General features: G+C 32.7%; 1 protein-coding gene across 3 annotated transcripts in view; it reads right to left on the bottom strand.

The window, feature by feature from the left end:
- Positions 1–22781, bottom strand: part of chas (chascon) — a 54393-nt gene that overhangs the window by 20179 nt on the left and 11433 nt on the right. Inside the window, exons 2-5 of one of the 3 annotated variants that reach the window (XM_066402216.1) lie at positions 19938–20064; positions 6090–6126; positions 5856–6025; positions 5281–5487 (exon numbers count right to left, since the gene is read on the bottom strand). In XM_066402216.1, the coding sequence (XP_066258313.1) occupies positions 5281–5487; positions 5856–6025; positions 6090–6126; positions 19938–20027 (504 nt within the window). In that variant the 5' untranslated portion in view covers positions 20028–20064. Of the gene's footprint in view, positions 1–5280; positions 5488–5855; positions 6026–6089; positions 6341–15415; positions 15734–19937; positions 20065–22781 lie in introns of those variants that run through there. The other 2 variants (XM_066402215.1, XM_066402217.1) reach the window with 2 other exon arrangements.

Raw genomic sequence — 22781 nt, 5'->3', positions numbered from 1 at the left:
TTGAAGAATGTTACGTATAATAAAAAGTCATTTCCCTTTATTGTATATTTTTTCTTTTTTTTCTGTATTTATCGCCTTCCTGTACCGAAGTGGTAAAAATATTTTGCATGAGGCTGAGTTGATGGTTTTGCTACATGACTAGTTTCAAAGTGATTGTTTCATATCTTTTCATTTTAAAATCGTCAATTTTGTGGGGCTGTGATAACGATTTATTAGATTTTTCAGGAAAGTAGCTAATTTTAGTTAGAACATGACATGGCTAATATCTCTCATTTCTTCAAGGAAAATTTCCAATTTGATCAGTTAAAGCGGTCTTCATTCCGATAGCGGCAACAAATGACTTTAATGTCGCAAGTATCTTTAAAGCAATAAATTTTACATCTTTGCAACATGCAAACTTGAAAACAATGTACCAAATTGTCTATCTGTTGATAAAAGAGGAAACACCGGGATGAGAATCCGGTAAAAAGTCAATATGCATAGTAGGGGAAAGTCGGCAAAAACGGCTTTCCGTTCAGTAGAGCACGAAACAAAAAAATGATTTTGACAAAGAGGTGGTGCTAGCATTCCTCCTTGACATAGAAGTATTTATTTATTTATTTATTGGTACATTAAGAAAAATCTATTCATAGATTCAGAAAAAAACTATAAATTATCCTGATCTGAACCGGCTCAAACTCATTCTGGGGTTTTCTGGCCCCGAAATGAGTTTGGGCCAAGATAATTTGAACCCCTAAAATTTACTTTCAACATTGCATCTTTTTTTTTGTTGAATGAAAAGTCTATTAAAAGGATTTTAACAATAGATGTATTTTGATGAGAAGACATACTGAAAAGCATGATACCCAAACGTGAGGATAATAATGAAATTCAGATAACATGCATATGCTTGAATAAACGATTCAAATAGAAAAAATTTCGTGAAATTTTTCTTTTCGTTCCTATATGAAATCTGAACAAGGTTATAATAAAATCTTTATCGGTTAACAAAATCACGTTAGAAACCAAAAAAAAATATTGATCGAATTTTTATTCAACATTTATTGAAAAAAAATTATGCTCTAAAGAGAACTTAACGTTGCGCTATATGATTATTTACAGAAATTTAACTAGAAATTTTGAAGGAGTTTTTAGCCTTTTCAAATAATGTTCTGAGTGCTGATCATGTACCAATCAAAGGGTTTCAATTTTGTCGTGGTGGCGTATACGTCTTAGTGTGGTTTTAAATTAAACTGTTTTGCGAATAGCATAGAGATCGACCAAGAGTGAAACGAAAAGAAAAACTTCTAGAATATAATCAGTTTTTAAATATTTCTAAATGTTAATAACCAACTGAAAGATGAAGACAATTCCGGTGTTAATAATAATTTATGAATTTTAAGGAAGGAAGGGAAACATTATGATTTCGTTCTTATGACCAATTAAAGCATGTTAAGTTTCTAAAAAACAACAGGATTGCAAAACATATCGTATTAAGCAAAAGAAGAATAAATTTAATGTCTCATAGCGATAAAATTTACATTTTACAAGAAAAACCCACGTAAGTGACTCTCATTCTTCCTTAACTATTTATAATGTTTTGTGTACAATACAACTTTGAAAAAACAGAGATTTTTTAATAGTATTTTTAGCGAATTTTAAAGTCATTTCGAGGGGGAATGACTATATTATAGCAATAGACTAAAAGAACTGAGAAGAAGGAAGACTGTGAAAAGAGCGTTTTTTTAAATTTTAAACTAATAATAATGACGTAACTAATTTATTAGTAGACAATTAATATTTGAAAAAAAAACTGTTTAAGCAGAACTTTGTCAAATTTTTTATATTTGACACTTTTTTCTTATCTTACCCATATATTTCCGCTATAACTACTTGAACACTTGTCACAAAGAACCTTAAAGTCAAGGTCATAAAAAATAAGAAGCACACAATAAACTTCACTGCGCCTAAATCAAATCGAGCCCCTATTTCTTACAACACCCCCTCAAAGTGGTAAAAAAATCCACTTCTTTCAACCATCCGCTTGTCACTTTCGAAAGTCTATAGAAAACGTGAAATGGTTGCAAAGTGAGTACTGCAAAGGTTACACGAGGAATTCATGATTCTTCGGTAGGCCGAAGCCGGTGAACGGTTCAGTTGCTCGACTAGTCCCCCCTCGGCCCCCCAATCATATGTTGAAGGTTTACGGAGGACATCGCCGAAGACTGATAAACACCGGAGAAACACGATTATTGGTTTCAATTAGAGCATTCATTTCAAATTCATGATTTGCAGTCTATTGTTGTTGCTTTTTTACTAAATGATGGTGTCTTGAATGAACGCTAGACAACGCTATTGATTGATTGATACGTTTAAAGTAAGTTGATATTCGCACCAATGGAGCAAAAACTTCCATCACAAGAGCAAAAACTGCTACTGGTAACTGAACTTTTGCTACATTTTTGTCTGTTTGCCAAGATATTTAGATTTATCGAAACAGAAAGGTAAACGACCAAAAATAAACCTTAGAAAGCGGTATTTTTCCAGCAACGATTATGTACGTCTTTGGTCTTGTTACGATATTTTCCACCTAAAACCGATAAATTATAACGGATGAACGATGATTATTAAAATAGCCCCTGTTAATGAATTTAATGGCGGTTTGCACGGCGAGGAACTTTTTACTTCTCTATAAATTTGCGTGAAACGTGATTAAATGCTAAGTTAGTAAAATGAATAACTGAATAATGTGGACTCGTAGGTATCCGCAGTAACCCAAAGAATCAGGTATTCAGTTTTTAAAGAAAATAAGAAAAAAATATTTGCTCCCTTTCAATTAGTATGGAATGTCCTTTTATCAATTAATTTTCAGCTTCAAGCACACCTCGAAACTAATAATGAGTATTTCATTTCTTTCGTCTATGAGAAATTTAAACTGACAGAAGAACTACAGGCTCTTTTGGGCAGAGCTAATTTGTCATATCCAGAGATAAGGTACGCTATGCCGTAGCGAACTTTAGTCATTAATGTCTATGAGCACAAATTTTGTAAAAAAAGGAATTAAACTACTTTAAATGGAGTAGAAAAAGAGGTTAAAAATTTAGAAATCTCTTAAAAAAAAATAAATTCAATGATCATTTTCTTAACATAAAGGGGTACTGATGATACGTACGATATGATGTTTTGTGCCTTTATAGGAATTGCACGGTCTTATTTATTTGCTCTTAAAACGTAAACAAATATGGTTCTTGAATTATTATGTTTACTAACAGATCTAGGAAAATGCGAAACTTTGAGAAGAGTAAAATCCCATTTTTGGTAAATTTGCAAGTTATGAGTTACACCTCATACGTTTTTCTAAAACCAAATTTCATCAACAATTTTTCCATGAGTTTCAATGAATTGAAATTGAAATGAAATTTTGCGAATTTTCAATAATGATTGGGAACATTTACCTAATTAGCTGCATATTCATTAGTTAAAATGACTGAACCATCAAGCTCTTTCAGCACACCTGCAAAATGACTTACCAGTGTACCACAAAAACCAATAAATTAAAACCGAAACTACATGAGAAACGTAATAATACCATTTAACAAACACCATGTAATTTTTACATTCTTCAACACCCGTAATAATATCTTCAAGTACCTAATGAGCAACAAGCTTGAAGATTACGTAGTCGCGTTTATGAGGCCTAAAACGTTTTCACAGAAAAGCAATAAAGGAATTCATGATAGGTCAGGTATCTTCTGCATAACCTGATGTTGAAATTTGGCTTGTTGGCTTCTTTAATCAACATTTATTTTTATGTCTGTCCAAAGATATGTATTTTGTTTCCAAATGAAGCTCAAGTTGAATATGAACAGTGGTGCCATGCTCTGGTGGTTGACATCTGAATTTGCTACGCTCGAATGCAAATGGAAATATGTCTTGAAGCGGTGGTATTGTATGCAATGCGGAATGAGTTATTAAAAATTTTAATTTAAATATAGCTTTGAGTGTCCAGGTTATAAAAATTTGGTGAAAACATTTTTTTAGTTCTAATAAGGTGCTTCTTGTTGGGAAATGTTTAGGGAAGGGGCGAAAAATCTCTAAAAATTCAATACTAACAAAATGAAATTTGTAGAAGAAAAAATCAGAAATATTATCATATAATATTTTTTTTACATAACGCGATGATTTTTTCCTAAGTCTAATGTAAAAATTTTATGAGGTCCATTAGATGCCAAAAATGATTTAAACAGTCTAGGTTCCTATTTAGAAACACAAAATTAATTATAGTCATATGAAGCCGAAACGTCGCACAGAAACTCTATGAATGCCATGTCATTATTTTTATTATGTTTTGTTAAACAAGGTCGGGAAAAAATAAAAACTGTTTCAATGGTTTTCAATTTCTTCCGAATGTCCCCGAATCTATTTGGAATTTCTTTTTGCTCGCTTAACTTATTCTTGACTTCAAGACGGCCCTGTACATCAAAAGCGAATCAAGTTAGCCGTGAAACAATTATGGTATCATAAATTTTCTCGTGGAAATTAGATCTGAGAGTTCAGATTCCATCTATCAATTATTATTTTGTCGATGCATAAATCTATCGAAAAGGCTATTCTCTTCAATCTCTCGAGTTCCACAGGACAGCCACAGAGTTTAACCAGGTACTAAAAGTGCCTATTAACCTTTTGGATATAGAAAAAGTGATAAATAATGACCCAACTACAGACGAGTAATTTGTTTTTAAATGCTTTTATATTGTAAAAATAATAGCTTACAGCACCCATACTTACGTATTGATGACCAATTACAGGCAATATCCGATCAAAATCAACTGCTATCACCCTGTCAGAATATTTAAACACGTTTTGCTTCATTTGTATTAGTGTATAATGAAAAAAAACTAGTAAGTTTGCATAAATGAGCTTCAGTGTATTGTTATGTTATGAGTGTAAGGTATACAAAATGATAAAATTCCAAACGCGAAGAATAAATTTTAATTCACCATCTATTCAAGAAGCTACAAGAATAACGTTTTGTAATGTTCTTTAGTGATAGGCAATAAATCAATATTTTGTATTGTTGTTTAGTAGTTGTAATTACATAAATTTTGATAATATAGTGCGTTCCAGATATTCATTTTTCCAGATTGGGATCTTGGAAATTATAATAGCTCTAGCGAATGGTAGTGGGTAAAAGTTTTGTCTCAAACTGTTCTTTAACTAGAGCAACTAGGACATTTCTATTTTTTCAAGGATTGAAGGTATGTCAATGCTTCTAAAAATGGATAAAACTGTAGGATTTACCTCGTCCGTGATGTCCCCCAAGTGCTGCACATCTTCAGTTTCTTTAACCTCTTCAGTCTCTTCCCTGGACACGATCTTGCGCTCTTTAACTTCACGGACAACTCCATCGGGATTAGGCACTGCCACCCAGTTTGATTTATCCACCAGAACTCCGCCGTCTCCAAGTGCTCTCGGTCCATCCACATCATCATCTCCAAGTTTACGGAGCTAAAAATAAAAAAGTTCAATCACTTTTAAAAACACGTTAAAGGAATTCTCAAAGACACTCATATTAATTGTAACATACAACACATTAACAAAGAAAAACAAATTTCTTGGATTCAATGAATTTTTTTTTTCTTCCAAAAAGAATTTATCCTTCAGGTAAACTTATAACAATTAAGCCAATTATTCGGCCATTAGATGAGTAATTTTTCTATCCTTGACACACTTTATTCGAACTTGTTTCAAGTCTTTATCGAATTTAATTTAAACATTTTCTTAATAAGCACTTAGAGAATTATGAATAAAAGAATGTATTTGACTCTAACGCTCTATTGGTGACTGACTTATGAGAAGAAAGTCTCTGGTCCTACCTCGGTTTGGTGATGCTCCTGAGTTTCAGTGTCTTCAGTAGTGTTCGTGGTGACCATAGGTCCGGAGTCCTCAACAACTTTGCCATCTTCAAGAACAACCTGTCTTTTAACTCGAGTTTCGATTTGTTTCGTATTCAGTACTTCGGTTTTCTTTTTACTAATCCATTCTTCTGCAAATGCATTAATTATTTAAGAAAAAAAAATCATGACAATTACTGCACTTTCAAAACTCACCCTCTTTGGTTGTGGCAAAAGTGTCTCCTGGTTCAACCTGTGAGGAAGAAAAAGATGGCTTGATAAAAATTCGTGAACTATAGGTGACTCGTTTTTGCGGATAACGCGGCAAATTACGACCTCGTGGGTCTTGTACCAACACTATTACCACCATTCAACATCACTTAGAGTCTTTAAGTGCCTTTTTAGACTGTGAAATCATTAAGGAATCAGATATAAATATTCAAAGACCATGCTTTTCCTTCATCGACCTGGCCAAAAAGAAGGTGAAAAATTCAAACACCAACTGCAACAGCAAGCTCTTGCTGAAATCTAAGCGCAACTACTGTCACATGAAACCGATGTCCTAACAATAGTATGAATTCATATTCATAAGGAATCAGAGTTTCTCCAAAAGCATGACCGGAACAAGTGCTGCTTGATAAGGATTAAGGACCCATATTTGGCAGGTTTATGAATGTTTTTATTAACAATGATGACGATTTACTATTGTGACCCTCGAAAGTAAGTAATATTTTTAAGGTCAAGTGTGTACCCGATTCTATCGAAACAAGCCTGGTATTTTACGTGAGGCTTAGAATTATGACTTGCCGGCAAATGTCTGCATAGTTCATATGAATGTGAATGTTGTTTCTATTATGATACAAGGCATTGAGGTGGCTGATGATAAAATGACTAACATTTCATGGACAGATTATACCGTTTAAGAATTCATCAGTGTAATCGCGATGTTTTCGATCAATTCAATTCAACAAATTCTTAACTTTACAACTTCTTTAAAACCTGCTATTCAGCACATCACATTGCTCTCATAAACGATATCGTAATTAGGTTTGTAGATGCCTTAACAACTAATTAGCTGATTGTGATTAAAATTTGTCTCAACAAGACTATCTTTAATTCTCGGTCAAAATACCTATCTTAACGTGCTTTGTTCTATCGAAACCACATTTCATTACCTTGTCTACAAACATTCATTGCTTATCTTAATATATTGTAGCAACCAATAAAGCGTTATTTCTTCAACGAAACAGGTCAGCTGTCTTACGGACAACTTTTTACGTAGGTTCAAATACATTGATTTTGAATGTTATTGCTGGTATGGTAAAATCTAATGTGATCGTCTGGTTTAACAAATTCAAGTTCAGTAGCAAATAATAATTTGATAAATTGAGTAATGTTCTTAAAAAAATGTCCCATATGGAACCTGAATCGCAAACCTGAAAAATGCATAATTTCTCGGAATAATTCAGCAAAATCAGTGAACTATCCTGCGAGAACACACTCGTATGATGGGCGGAATCGTAAGTTGCAAAGTTCAAAATCTTCCTTCTGGAGAAAGAATTTTTTTCATTTCATTGAATTTTTGTGTTTTGCATCATAGACTTAACTGCGCCAGCATAATATAATTAAATTTCTTAATTTTTATTCCTGCTTATTAACTATACAATTTTGAAGATTCTTGCTGTAAATCTAGTCACTCTATATGCAAATTCGAAACAGGTAATTGAATAATACCATAAAGCGCGATTCTCACGTATTAAGTTACATAATCTAGGTCTGCCGGCATAATGAGAATCAGTTGTAGCTCAAACCGTTACGGATAATACAGGCAACATTAAGTCTATGCATATTTACCTTTGTGAAGAAATTTCGCTTTTATTTTTCTTTTCAATGAGTCTCTTTTGTGAATCATAGTGATTTCCCATAGATCGAGGCAAAAAGAGGAAGTTTTAATATATTTTTTATGTAATTGTGCCTTATGCAAAAAAGTGTCTGTATTGTTGGCTATTGTTATAGTCAAGTTTCGCTTTAGATTTCCGTTTCTCGGCCTCTCATTTGGAGGTATGTCATATCACCCACATAACACACAAAGGATGATTTGCCAATAATATATACAGCTGCACTTTACATTTGCGGATAATTCATAATTAACAAGGAATCAATTTTTTTTACAATTTTGTGCCTATTAGCGCTTTTTTAGTTCCTTGCTCAATAATAATGATTATCAGGGAGTTTAACCACGCCTAATGACTATGCTGCACATTTCACGAGTTAAGGTTGTTATTTAGTCATTACAAGCATAAATATGGACTCGACTTAGCCTTGCCCTTTAATAAGTACAATAATTTAAATAGTCACGACTATTGATACCAATAATCTCATGTTTCCGGATGGAGGAAGTTAATAAAAAATTGCAGTAGTCTGCAAGTCCTACCTTGCTAGTAGAGAATAGAAGTAGAAAGCTTCGCGCTAAAAGTATGAAAACGAACTGTCCTTATCAAACTTAGAGTCCTCCTAATAAATCTCGTACAACTTCGGATATAAGAGTAATTCCAAGTCCCTAAAAAGGAAATCGGCCAGTTTCTATTTTAATTCCCTTGATGTCTATTGCGTGCTCACCTTTCAGCTCGGCTTTTAGTACCTCATACATTAAGTTCGTTTAATTGCCTATATGTCAATAATGGTACCTTATATTCGTTAGTTAACTAGTAATCGGGTAATCGGTAATTGCCTTAATAGAGTTGAACTTTATTGAAATTAGTGTATTGATCAATGTGTTACGATTTTGTGCAGTCTATTGCGTGCATAGGCCTATCGTTTTTATGGATTTTTACTGAGTCCCTAGGAACATATGTATGTGATGTATGGGAAAAGGAAATATTATTTAAAAAACTCATGCTAATATGGAGTGCTATAATTTAGGATTTTTGTTTAAATCAAAGAAACTTTACTACATTTCATTTATGAATAGCGCATTCACCGCATTAGGTGGCAATTTATGAGTATGCCCATTAGTTGTCACGTCTTCTGTAGACATTTTTTTAAATTTCAATTTTAGTTTTTTTTCAAAAATAATAAATATTAAACAATAACTAGATAAATCAAGCTTTTGCTGCCACTTTCACGTGTTGAACTATTGCAAAAGTGACATAGCCCTGATTAGGTCGTTAAATCACTTAACCAACCAACGTACTGTATAGTTCACAAGAAAGATCAGATTCGATATGGCTAATTTGATAAAACGTGTTATTTTACCTTAGACAATTGTATGCTATAACTTTCGGCTGTGATTAAAGAGACCGACAATATCACTTTACATTTGATAATAATTTCTTTGTAGGTGTTATTGACTGCTGTTAGGAAATGGTCCATTAAATTTTACGAACAATATAAATATTTCTCTGAACCACCCAAGTCTAAACAAAAAGCATCTTTAGAATGCATCTCAAGTAGGTACTCAATTTTGCAACAAACCATGGCATTGTACCTAATTCCCATTGCAAAACATGGTCATGGGAGTTCCACGTCCGAAATTCAGACAAGTTAAATGTCGACAGCAACAAGAGTCGGATTGCATAAGAATTATGGTACTTACATTGTCAAAGGAAACTTTCGAGCAAGTGTATTTCTTTGTGATTAGTTTCGTGTTGAAAATTTGCGATTGTTTTGGGAATCCTATTATTGCTTCAGTACGTTCAAAGACACTCATTGCCAAAATTTCGTTTGCTGGAACTATTAAGTGACATTGAATTCAAAAGATGTAATTTTGAAAATATAATTGAATATAAGTGGGCCATAATCAGTAGTATGTCTGGATAAAAAATACAATGTTATAATGTGTATATTCAGAATTGCTCAACATCTCGAGTCTCGTAGATTTGATTAAATTTCTAACTAGCAATTTAGTTTTAAAAAATCTTAGTCGCTGCTTTCCCAATATATGATTACATATTAGAAGTCTCAACTTGCAGTACTACCTGAGAAATTCTTACAGATATGTCGTGATAATATAACGACACAAATATGGTCATTTCAATTAACACCATATTTCCTTCCTGCATTAAATGAATTTTACTTTATAGATAAATTCATAAACATATAACGAACCGTATTAATATTAAACTGTTACCAAAGAAGTGATTTAATTGTGAACGATAAAACATTACGTAACTCATCGTAACCTTGACATGCCTTTTCCTTTTTCTCCCTCACTTAAAGAAAATTTAAGACGAAAGCTGTCCCTTAATTACTTTGTTAGTTTCGCCCCATTGAATCCACGTCTACCAAAGCAGTGAACTTAAATCAACACTCTTCTGAGTAAAAATAAATTTTATGTCCAAAGACTTCAAGAACCCATAAATATTTGCAACTTCACCTTATATAGTACCAAAAATGTTTTATTTAAAGCAGTTGTATACAGTAAATTTCAACACTTTATATGTTTTGATATCAAACACCGCGAACAGCAATAAAAATAAAACTGTCACCTTATGTCTCGTTCCCAATAAATATTACATATTTTATGCAAATTGTTGTAAAAGTGTTGAGTTAAATAATATATTATAATGTAACGTATATGGGCACATATCAGCTGTCGATTTCATGTAAGCAATACAGTACTTTGTCGTTTTTATTGCCTACTGGTACTATTGTAGCGACCTTAATTAAATTACTAAACGTGAGAAATTGTTCCTTATTAATCATATTTGCATGTGGTTTGATATGAAATTGCAAAATCGTAGTGTAAATTTAAAATATGCGTGATTTCTAGTAATACACCCTCTTAAAGAGAGTTCCACCTGACTACCCCTTCTGAAAGTATTTTCATGTTAATTCTAGTTAAAACTTGAAATACTCAAGAATGCGATCTCGATATCAATACTCAGCTCCCCGACAAATAAATTAATTCAAACGACCTTGTCGTTTCCTTTAGTTAAAAAAATAGAATACCTACGTATAAATAGAAACAATAGCAGAGTATAAATTAAACGGCATGTGCACCGGAGCTTGTCTAAAAGTAGACGCAATGCTAATTGTTTAAGGTAAACGTGTTAATTATTGTTGCGTTTCAAGTTTGAATTTTACCAATGTTAGGGCTGATTTGTCTAATTTGAATCAATGAAAATGTTATCGGTTTTGTGGCTGAGTAATTACTTTAAAAAACATTCAGAAAGCTGAGTATTTTTCAACCAAGTATTCGTTGAATTTGAGCACCTGACGCAGCTTTCATAATTTCCTTCAAAAACTGTCAATAAAGAGTTAATTACTGATTAACAAGTCGTGCTATGTCTTACTGAAAATAAAGCTAAAAATGTAATATTTCAACTACAAAGCTCTTCATAATGAAAAACTAGTGGACAAAAAAATCCGTACTTTTGCCGTTGTTAAAAAATATGTAACAATATGTCACTGGAATCATTAAAATATGAAATCTTTGAGAAAGTTGGCAAACTCATTCAAAAAGTGCGTAAAAACAGAAATTTACAATTAAAGGCTCTTTATTTGTTTCATTCGAAAAAGCATTTCAAAATAAGTCTCTGGAACCATTGAAAATTAAAGCTGTGAGAGCTTGTACATTTATCTGATAACAGAATTTCGCAGACCAAGAATTAATTTCTTCTTTGTCGTTAAAATCGTTGTAAAGTGGTTTATTGGAGCCGTTAAAATATTACGAGAATTACTGGGTAGGTAATATTCTACAAAAATTATCAGGGGTCTTAGGTCAAGTGTTCTTTCATTGCATTGTGCTAGTCAATCATTCAAAACGACCTACTGAAGCCGCTGGAGCATAAAGTTTTAAAAACCTTGAACTATGTCAAATACATATGTATGTCCTAATAACAGGGAAATTATACCCAAGAACTATTTTTTTATTTATTATTTCAAATCGTCTTGTTTATTTTTATACATGTGTTTTATCGTAAAACCTCATTTTGGTTTTTCTTTAAATTCATATTCCTATTTTCCCTATTGTTCTCGTTCAACTCTGCTAAATCTGGTTTCAATTCATTTATGGTGGATTGTTTTATTTACTTTTCATGGATTTTTCAAAATTTATGTGCAAATTTGGGTTAGGTACTTAATTTGTCTATCACTGAATATTATTTAATTCATAGATACAATATGTACATATATATATATCTGTGAATATTTTTTAAAGAGTTATTATTTATTGCTTATCTATACTATACAGAGCACTTCAAATTTGACCCTCAACATTGAGATCTTGGAAACTAGAGGGGATACGAAGAAGTTTAGAAAGGGTATAAAATTGCGTAATTTAGCACTTGACCAAATGCCGTTTTCAACATTTGAATATTCTGAGTATTTTCGAAGTTGGGCGAATAGAACCAAAAATTGGAGTTTTTATTTTAAATTTTTTAACGTTATTTGACAAGGAAGCTCAAAACCACCAATACATTTTCATTGCCAATTTTTCTCAGTTACACGATGACTTTTTCAGATTTGCCATACGACTATTTTTCTGTTAAAAAATTCAATGTGGCGTCCATAAGAAAAAATAAAGTTGATGATGGTAGCGCAAAGGCGAAATGTTAGATAGCAAATTTGAAAACGTCATCTTGTAGCTGAAAAAAAGTGGTACTGCAAATGTGCTTGTGGTTTTGAGTTTCTTTATCAAATAACACTCAAAAAATAATAAGAACGAAATTTCCAGTTTTTAGTTTTTTCGGCTATCTTCAAAAATACTAGGAAAATTAAAATTTTGAAAATAGCATTTAAACAAGCGTTAAATTACGCAATTTTGTCCCCATTTAAAATTCTTCTTTATCTCCTCTAGTTTTCGAAATCCCAATGGTTAGGGTTAAATTTAAAATGTCCTGTATAAGTCATAAGTGGCAATTCTCTCGAATTTTCTTAATTTTCTGAAAAATTAATTCAAAAGTATTCTTAAACTCCCTTTAATGTACATATGTTCGTTCTTGAATAATCAATAATAATAATCCGTGGAAAGATCTCCCGTAAAGAATCAGTTATATCCCTATTCTATTACGAAGGTCAGTTCAAGGTGAATAAGATGCTCCAAACCAGGATTTAAAATCCAAAAACCGGTTATATCCGCTTTACCAACATGCCAGTGCGCGCAAAAGAGCAAAAACATCATAAAAAAGACGGAATTACCAGTTATATCCACATTCCACACATTCCACTTTCAATTTTTTTAGGGCTTATTAAAGGGGATGCGCTAGATATGTAGGTCAGTGGGTGACCGTAAGTAAGACAGAGTACAAGAATTTCGAATTGAAAACGAGAGAAGGACGTCAATATGTGTAATAAAGACAAATGCTTCAAATACCCATCTTTGTCTCGAATTGTCAGGCCGTACAACTTAGACAGAGACAAAATGATAATATTGAAGGTGTCCATTACCAGATGTCTCTTTCGTTGGTTTCATCATAACCTCACAAAAATATTTGATTTAGTTTTAACTAGAATATTGTTGTTTTCACATTATTTATACCTGGAATGTCACATAATTGGAAAATATGCTTGAGATTAATAACTATCAGCAAATTAATGATCTTAAGATATTGCAGATATGACACAATCACAGGACGTCTAAGGATTAAGCTGTCCTCATATCTCTTTAAACGAGCTATTCCAGGACCCGAATCAAAATAGTGCACACCAGATTCATGAGGTTTTCTAAGTTATGTTTCCCTACAGGAGGGGTAGGTTGATCCATTTTCAAAGTTGTCCCTTTATAACCCTTATAGGATGTTGAAAAAGTGTCCTTCCTCCTGACTGAGCTCAACTGACATGCCTCTGAAATTAGTTAAGTTCCTCAAGGTATTGAAATATTTTATATGTTTAACATTTTCATAAGTTCTCTACGGTATTAAGGAATTATCCTGTCTCTTCAAGCAAGCCCTCCCAGGTCCAGAACGAGAATATTATATTGTGCAATCTCAAATTGATGTAATATTCCACTTTATATTTCCTCATAGGAGGGGTAGATTGATCCCCTCTCAAAGCTTTTTCTAATATGACCTTTACAGAATGTCGAAAAAAGCGTCTTTCCCTCTGACTGAGGCAGACTGACATTATGCCTCTGGAACTGGAAAAATCCCTCGAGGTATTGACACATTGTAGGTAAGTCCCACAAATTTTAAAATATGCTTGTGAAGTTTTATTTGCGATCAAAATTTTGTCAAAATGTAGGAAATTATTTCTATCCAGCAAAAAATCATCTGACCTATTTCACCCTGTACATAATAATTTATCTGAACCGAATTTAACTGGTAAAGTGCCATGAAGTATTAATGTGATCCTCCTATTTATGTATGTATCAGCGATATATCAATATTATTTATGTGAGAAGGTAATAGAGAGGTTCTGGAAATAATTGATGTGAGTTACGTTAGAACACCTGTGGACGTAATGGAAAGGCATAAAAATAGCCATTTTTCAAAATCTATATTTTTTAAAAATGTTATTAATCGGCATTAGGTAAATCAGAATATTCACTAAGGAAAATTGGCTACAATTAAGAAGGCCCCCTCCTATTTCAACAAAGGCAGTTTACGTGTATAATTTTTTGTTGATCAAGCGCCATTTCTTCAATGCAAAATTTCATTTATTGTTTGCAAGCGGAGTTATAAAAGAATAATTAGTGATATATGAAAAAAATAAGATTTTAATTACAAATCCATTTCATAGAGAATCACTTTATAGTAAATTTGTATCATTGTGAATTCATAATCACAAATTGATATATGACAAGGAGCGAGAAATAATATGTACTTCCTACGTTCAAACCTCGCGGCGTTATTGGACTTTTATAACATTATAGGGCTTGGTTCTTGGGTTGTGGTCCCTTGTGCAATAAGAAATCAAATTCCTGAAAACTTTTGCATTATGTTTATAGACATTTCAGATGAAGTTTCAGACGAAGCACAATAAAAATTAAATAGCAAAAATCAAGCTAATACATAACAAATAATGTGAATTGTGAAACTACAAAATAAAACTTACCACAAAATATTTTCAGTCTATGAGTATTGAGAGAAAAATATTTCTGTAGCTTTTTCGTTGTTCGAAACATCTATAAATATATTGCCAAATTTTGAGGAATTTGGTTTCTCATTACATAAAGGACCAGAAGCCAAGAACCATTCTTATAAGAAATAATTTGCATAATTAAGCCTGCAATAAAGTAGATAGAAGATAAGAAGATATTTCGATATAAAATTTTGTTAAAACAGTTTGGAATCGTATAGTCATCTTTCTTGGTGTCTACTGTTCCTACGAAAGCATTTCTTTAAAATTGCTTTTGTGGGGTGACCTCGACGTCAATAAAAACATTGACCCCAAACCTGAAAATATGATTATCTTTATCCAAATATTCTGAATATATTGTGAAAAGTTCTTTCATAATAGTATAATAATAATAATAGTAATAATAATAATAATAATAATAATAACAATGATGATGATGATGATGTAAACAACATTCGTCGTCTTAGGTCAGAAGTCCAAGGCATTTAAAAATTAGCATTGCAATTTTAGGTTATAAAACTTACTTATGGTTCATGAACCCTGAATTTACGTTAAAATTAATTGCTTCAATATCTGAAGAAACTTGAAATGCGGCTTTAAATTTTACACCTTCTTTTAGCCTTTTTTATAGGGTCTTATTTCCGACACAAAAATCAATCAGACGTTGATAGTGGCACAGTTGAACAATCACTATTTTCGTTTATGCAATTCGAGATCATCAAACATTATCTACCGGATCTTCAAAAATGATCAAAAAGCAAAACAAAACATCACTTCGCCCGTTCCGCTGCACTTGCTGCGGTTTCGCGGCGTTCGTTTGATTTTTACTAGGCAACTATAACTATCCTACTGCACTACTACTATTCGCCAGATCCATTCAACATTTTATGCACTTACTATTAAATAGTTGGCGGTGGTATAATGGCGATCATGTAAGAGACCGCTAACTTTTAGAACGTATTGTTGTTTACTATTGTGTCAGGTGGAGGCCGACGGATTTTTAGCACATTAATTGTGTTTATGCAAAGGTCTATTCACGATTACCCATGCCATAGTGTGATATTTTAGTAGAATTGGGTCTGTAGATGAGGAAGTGTCATCCGTTAATAATTTGTGAATTCATGAGAAAATTCTCAATTACGGTGGTTACTCAACAGTTTCAGTACGGGCACCAATTTGTATGTTTTTAGGTGGAATTTGAAAACTTCGGCACATTGGACCTCAATACCACTAAAGTGATAAAGTTGCATCTGAGGCAAATTGACGTCTTCTTCGACGTTCTAACTCAAATTATTAAAAAAATATTTTTTTTTTACGTCCAGAATATCAAATAATATATCAATTGTTCAATGGCATGGCGGGTAATGCGTAAAGTTATAGGAAAAGACTATTATCATTGGCTGAGTTAGAATCATCAACTTTCCGAGATATCGTTTTCTGAACTGAACTATAAAATCATACATCTTTGTTTGACCTATTGGGGTATCCTTTTTCCATAATTTTAAGGTATTTGTTGAGTGTTGGGAGATGCTGAAGGAAAAGGGCCTGCCCTCGCGATCAGAGACTGTGGGGTTCTCTTTTTCCACCACACTGGCACAAGCTCAGCACCTTCACATTTAAATCTTGCCAAATCTCTTCTGCTTCCTTTTCTTTTTCATCTTTAGCGTCTTCAACAAATTAGTTGGTTTTATGATATCAAACTTTCGGTTTCAGTTTTTCTTGCGAAATCAGTTTTACTCCCCATAAATCTCTTATTTTAGCCTTCATGGCCTAAATTTCTCGATCTATATGATATCCACGTCTACTACCGTAACGAAAAATGCAGCTTTAACTGTTAGGTCATATTAGCAAAAGAGTTTCTATCAACTTTGCAAAATTTAATGGAATAAAGCTATTCATCGCGAGTTCTCACGCTCACCTGCAATACTTTCAACCGTGATTTTTCTTGTTGAATCTCGGCCAAAGAAACGGAAAGTAAGTGCGCACTTGGCATTCCGGCCGCGCCTATCATACAGACTCTTTAAGGGGCTCCTTCCTATAAGCTTATATCAGATATAAACTTCTTCCATCCATAGACTTTTATGTCCAACATTAATGCTTTTTAAATTGTAAAATCTGAACTCTCATTTAAATTACAAAGGAAGTGGGTGTATAATCCTTCGGATAAATTTTTTCTCTCTTTCAAAAAAGTAAGCTCTAAGTCCCCTTAAGGTCCAAAACGGACGATCCTATCCCAAAACACCCACAGAAATCTACTAATCGTAAACTGCGTTATGGATTAGCCATTTTTTACGTGAAAAGGTTAATGTGAGCCTCGCCCCATTGTTTACAGTTCGTTGTGTCCGTCTAAAGGGCAGCTATAAAGTATTGTGTTAAACTATTGTTAAGTTTGGTAAAATATTTGCGATTCAATAGGCCATAAAACTCGAAGTGAGGGAGCTATTATTAATGCTGGCCAATAGATTTATTATTTTGTTTTGCTTGTGTCTTAATGGTGTTATTATCTCAGAGCTCTAGAAGTAATAAAAATATCTAAAGTTTGGAGTAGAAGAGTAAACTTGGATACAATGGCTAATTTTAAAAGATTTCAGCCTTACGTATCTTCGTGTAGGTGGCTGGAGGCAATTTAATCATTATATTAAGCGACAGGTTAAAACAATAGATTAGGAAATCTCAGCTTCAATTATGGTAATTTTCTGAAACAATCAAATCAATAATCTTTGCACTAATCACAATGACTCATCCCCATACGAAGCAAACTCCGCTAGACCTATCAATTCTATTTCACTACGACACAAATACCATCTGGCTCATGTTCTCTTAAGTTTATTAGACTAGTCTCACACCGCTCAAGCAATGACTATAAACCACTCAATACGATGTATCAGCATCTGAAAATTAATTCAACAATTGCATAACATCAGGCCTAAGAATTCTGATATTGGCAACTTCGTGAGAATGCGGTCCATCTAACGCTCTTTAGCTATGCAACGGTTAGACGGGCTGAAGAAAAAACAAAGCAATATTGGTACCTGATCCCACCCACGATTCTTGTTTCGCAAAATTGGTTTCGTTGGGCGAATCCTTTTTGGGTTTAGCGAAATCATTAACAGGTGTTCTTAAGTACAGACTTTGTTATGTCGGTGTTGCTTATGTAGGATATTAATATTGGGCTCATATACGAAAAGGAAGATAATTTGAGTAGCTAGCATCAGAATATTCATGTAGATGAAGCTTAATATTAGAAAAGGGGAACATTGAATCATAGACGATTTTACCAAAAAACCTCGAGCTCTTAAGAAATTATCAAATGGACAGAGAATTCTAACCTTTTATAAGGAGAGCAATAAAGGTTTTATTTCCAGTACTTTCTGGATAGTGCAAATTAGTATCTTCAGACTTGGAAGGCGATAACCCGATATAAAGAATGGACTGTTTGCGTACAACTATTCTTATCAGAATCTCTAGTTGAATTTTCACGAAATATCATTGCTGCAAGATAGAACTCTTAATTAAAGAAATAACCCCTCTGATTTTTTATTAATTTTTGATATATTGATGATGTGGAACAGTCCCAGTTTCATATCAATCAATTTCCATCTGCATTACTGCTTTGTGACATCTAAACCTAGATTGTAACAAAGCCAATGTGCACAAAAGCACTTCTGTAATCATAACTTCAACAAATAGCACCATTTCTCTGAAATATGGTTCTACTAATGGTGGAATATTAAACCGTTTAAGCACGAAGCGATGATAAAGGTTGTGTATTAAAACTCCATTTATCAATTGAAATGTAGCACGCATGACTGAAGATAGGTACTAGATATGGTTCCCTCTTTCTTTCTCTATAATACTCTACTCATTATTAACGGAACTAATAGGTCAGGAAGATAGATTTTTCTTTGTTCTTTATCTGGTTCTGCTACCAATAGTTCAACCTGTGATTATAATAATTAGGAACAAATAACACTGAAATGGATGTGCAAAATTTGTTCCACCAAACCTTAGAAACATAAAATTCTATATTTTGTTTAATGAAAATGTATCGCAATTATGTTGATTCAGTAATTACGCCAATTTCTGCCATAAAGCAAATTTACGATATAACGTCATGGATACTGTTATACTGATGTAACTATGCGCACCAATAAAAAGTCCCATATCCGTTTACAATTATCATTATTTAATTCTGCAGCCAAGGTTAATATCAGATGCACCCAGATTCAGTGTCGGAGAACGGTTCTTTGGATCTAGCATTGATTTTGAATTTCTTGAAAAATTTCATCAAGTTCCCAAATTCTTCAAGCTACAGCAAATATACCCCGAAATAATTTATGACAAGGTTTCACTAATCCCAAAAGGATCGTTCTGTTAATTAATATACCAATGACGAACAGATATAAAGATTGCAATCTGCTAATTAAATATGACAACATAAAAGACATAATACCGTCATATCGACGCCTCTGCGTTTTGGGACCTTGAGGGCAACTACGAGGTCGTACCTACTGCATATACAAAACGCAATGCAAATTGTAATTTTTCTTCAGCAATACCGTTTGCATATAGGCTTTAGGTGGACATTAAAAACAATATGGCAGTAGAATTTGTTTTATTGTTGTTTACTTGTCTGGCTTATTAAGTTTTCTATGGCATCCTGTGTCAATTGACTGCTCAATTTGTTGACGAGGTGCATTAAAGTATGCGTAATAATATGTCCCTTTGCAATTAAATTTATGTCAGGGTTGATGTTCTCTACTAACTAATACGCGACAATGGTTGAATGCAAGAAATAATACAGAGTTGGGGCCTTGACAATAACAATAATGAATTAAGTAAAGTTATATTCACCATTCCGTCTAGAAATATCATTATTATTAGCCGTCTGATCCTTTTGCCAACTTACTGCCTAAATTAAAGATACATAATTTTAAGGAAAATTGGTTCATTCATTTTGCATTGAATTACTGTTGAATGTTATTAATATATTTTGAAAATTTCCACCCTTTATAGTAACTAAAATTGAGTTGTGTAATGACTTACCAGTTCGAGTCCCTCAGGTGGTCCAGCTTCATAATGCTTCACTGAAGTAAGCCGGTGATTGTTTGGTAGTAAGCTTGCCACTTCAGTCATCTTCGATCTTTAGTGCACATTAAATTTTAGTTAAAACCTGAAAAAGGAAGATTTTTGTATAATTACGGATTGTGCGTTTTGTCATAAAAATTCGTGAAATGAACAAAGTTTTATTGGGTAATACGGGGTGATTGGATGAGAGAATTGCTATTTATTTTGTTGCTTTAAGGTTTGTCGAAGGCCATGATTTGTATAATATTTAGTGTTTAGTTGATATTATGCCACAGCGGCAAAATTAAATTCACCAAAGTATCAGGATTGCCTTAGCGTATCGCATCAATCAACAGTATTATTATTTTATCCTTGATTTGGATATAAAAGGCTAATTATGATATTCTTTTATGATCGTAAATAGAAAAAAAATAATAGGTTAGGTAAATTTATAATTTTAGTACAATAAATCAGGTAACATATATGTATGTATGTTTACTGTAGAATTGGTAATGAATTCTTTTTCTGTCGACTGTCTATTAATATGTGGGTTTAATGTTTACAAAATCGATCAATAATGTTCCACATTAACGTTTAATTGGTCAATTGCTTTACTTTACGATTTTATTATATTTAAGTATCAAAATATCCACCAAATTAATAAACACAAAATTATCCTCCCTTGTGACGTTTATTCAATAGACATGGATAGATTTTCAACAGAAAAATTAGATTTCCTTTAAAGCCATAACCAATACCTGCAGTCAACGGAAAATAATGTAATTAACTTGTGTATTAATAGGCCATTAATAATCGCCTTCACCAATATACTAGCTGGTTAAATAACTAGTACCTAGTGATGAAGCTATTTCCTAGGTATTTTAATTTTGTCTTATAAGTTAAATTATTAGCAAATTAACATGAAATCATACATAAACCAGTCTATACTATAATGCGTGCGTAATGAGGTTTTATTCGACTCATCCATTTATGAACTCTATTATACAAGACCATAAACTGATTCGTCTCATAAAACCTTAAATTATGTACTTATTACGTAAATAACTATTAATTTTGAAGATATTATATATAAATGATAATTTGGTATATAATGTGTCTAATGCTAAGAACTAAACATTCCAGGTAAATGTGTAGGTACATGTATGTATAAGATTAAGGATGTGCTAAAGCATGTTTGAGTTCTTCTTTAGATTATATTGACATGATTTCATCGTTTCTATGGAAATTAGCTTACTGGCAAAGTTACCCGGAATTCGTAAAATGTAGTTTATAAGGTTTGGTGAGAATATCTATTACGTAGTCTTGATTCAGATTTCTTCTAGCCATGCCTTCAGTGCCGAAAAATTAAAGTTCAGGTTATTTTGTCTGGGAATAGTTTCCAAAGAAATGGACGGGGTTTCAAATAGAAAAAGCAAGTTCTTTCACATTAAGTAAATGCATTTAAATTGAGAATATAGAACGGTTAGAAAGTAATAACATTTTTTTCAAATAAAAGACCAATTGAAGTAGTGCCTGTTTGTTTTTAATATTTTCTTGTCTTAACTATACTATACGAGTATTTACTCTATATGAGAATTTGGCATTCTCAAGTCAATAAAGGAATTACTTGATTCACGTTGAAGCTTAATTTTAATGCCATATTTATTTACTTAATAGAAATGTAGTCAAAACTACAACGCGGAAATTTACTTTCTCATTTCAAAAGAATATGTCATCTTGCTGATATATGAATTTAATAATATTCAATATGATACATTAATATTTAAATTCTCAAACTTTTTGAATTTTTCTTGAAAATTATCAAGAGGGAGGAGGTAAAAATCTGTTTTTTTTTCACTTTTCAATTGGTGAGTGCCTATGTCTCAGGAATTCATCGAGAAATTAGGTACCTGCAATATCCTTTGAAGAGTTTATTGTAGTTGGTACACATTGCCAGTATGAGAAGTAACGTTTAAACGAGTCGTATTAATTGTTTTACGACCCTATTTTTTATGGATCAATTTGGTGCACATATACTGGATTAGCAATTGAAGAAACAATTTCTTTTTGATTAACGGGAAGCCGGTGAGTGATGCAGAGGTGAAATGATATAAATTTTGATATATTTGACTGACTATTCGATGAAGCGATGTGAATATCTATGTGCTGGAGATTGGCCAGAGGTAGGAGGATGACCTTGAGAAGACATCACTCGTCACGGATAAGGGATACACGCAGGGGCCCAGCCTGGAACCTGTGAAACTGTAGCTTATCTACATGGATGGTTTGCTCGACCAGTCACAAAGAATGAAAATTTAAGATGGTAAACTGAGAATTTGGACAAGAAATGGAATAGAGCTTAGTATATACCCAAGATAATATTCGTTGTAAATTAAGGCAGTATAATACCAAATATATCTAGACCAATGGGGACGCGCTTGAATATGAAATGTTAGAGCATACTCAGTATAAAGTATGTATCCTACACACAAATTGTCACTAGTTGAAAAATTATGGGTAAATAAATATTTATGTTCCTTTTTTCAACATCTGAGTCATTCCCATTAAGAACAACTCATTCCCAAGAGAAGGATTGAAACAGTAGTGGTGAAGGATAAAAGGACTTACGATGGTCAGTTTCGTTTAATTTTATTTTAGTCATTTTTTCTTTAATCTTTTAGTATGAAGAAGTACGGGCTTTAAAGGCAATTTGAATGAACTAAAATATACCTATGTATGTATTTGCTGTGTAAGGATATTTACCTAAATCACAAGGCATCATCCGAAATTTGCAAATAAACTGACCTCCTATATGTTTTCTTC

This window comes from Euwallacea similis, chromosome 25 (genome assembly GCF_039881205.1).
Source record: "Euwallacea similis isolate ESF13 chromosome 25, ESF131.1, whole genome shotgun sequence".
Classification (NCBI taxonomy): domain Eukaryota; kingdom Metazoa; phylum Arthropoda; class Insecta; order Coleoptera; family Curculionidae; genus Euwallacea; species Euwallacea similis.
This window is presented reverse-complemented; position numbering and strand designations above follow the sequence as displayed.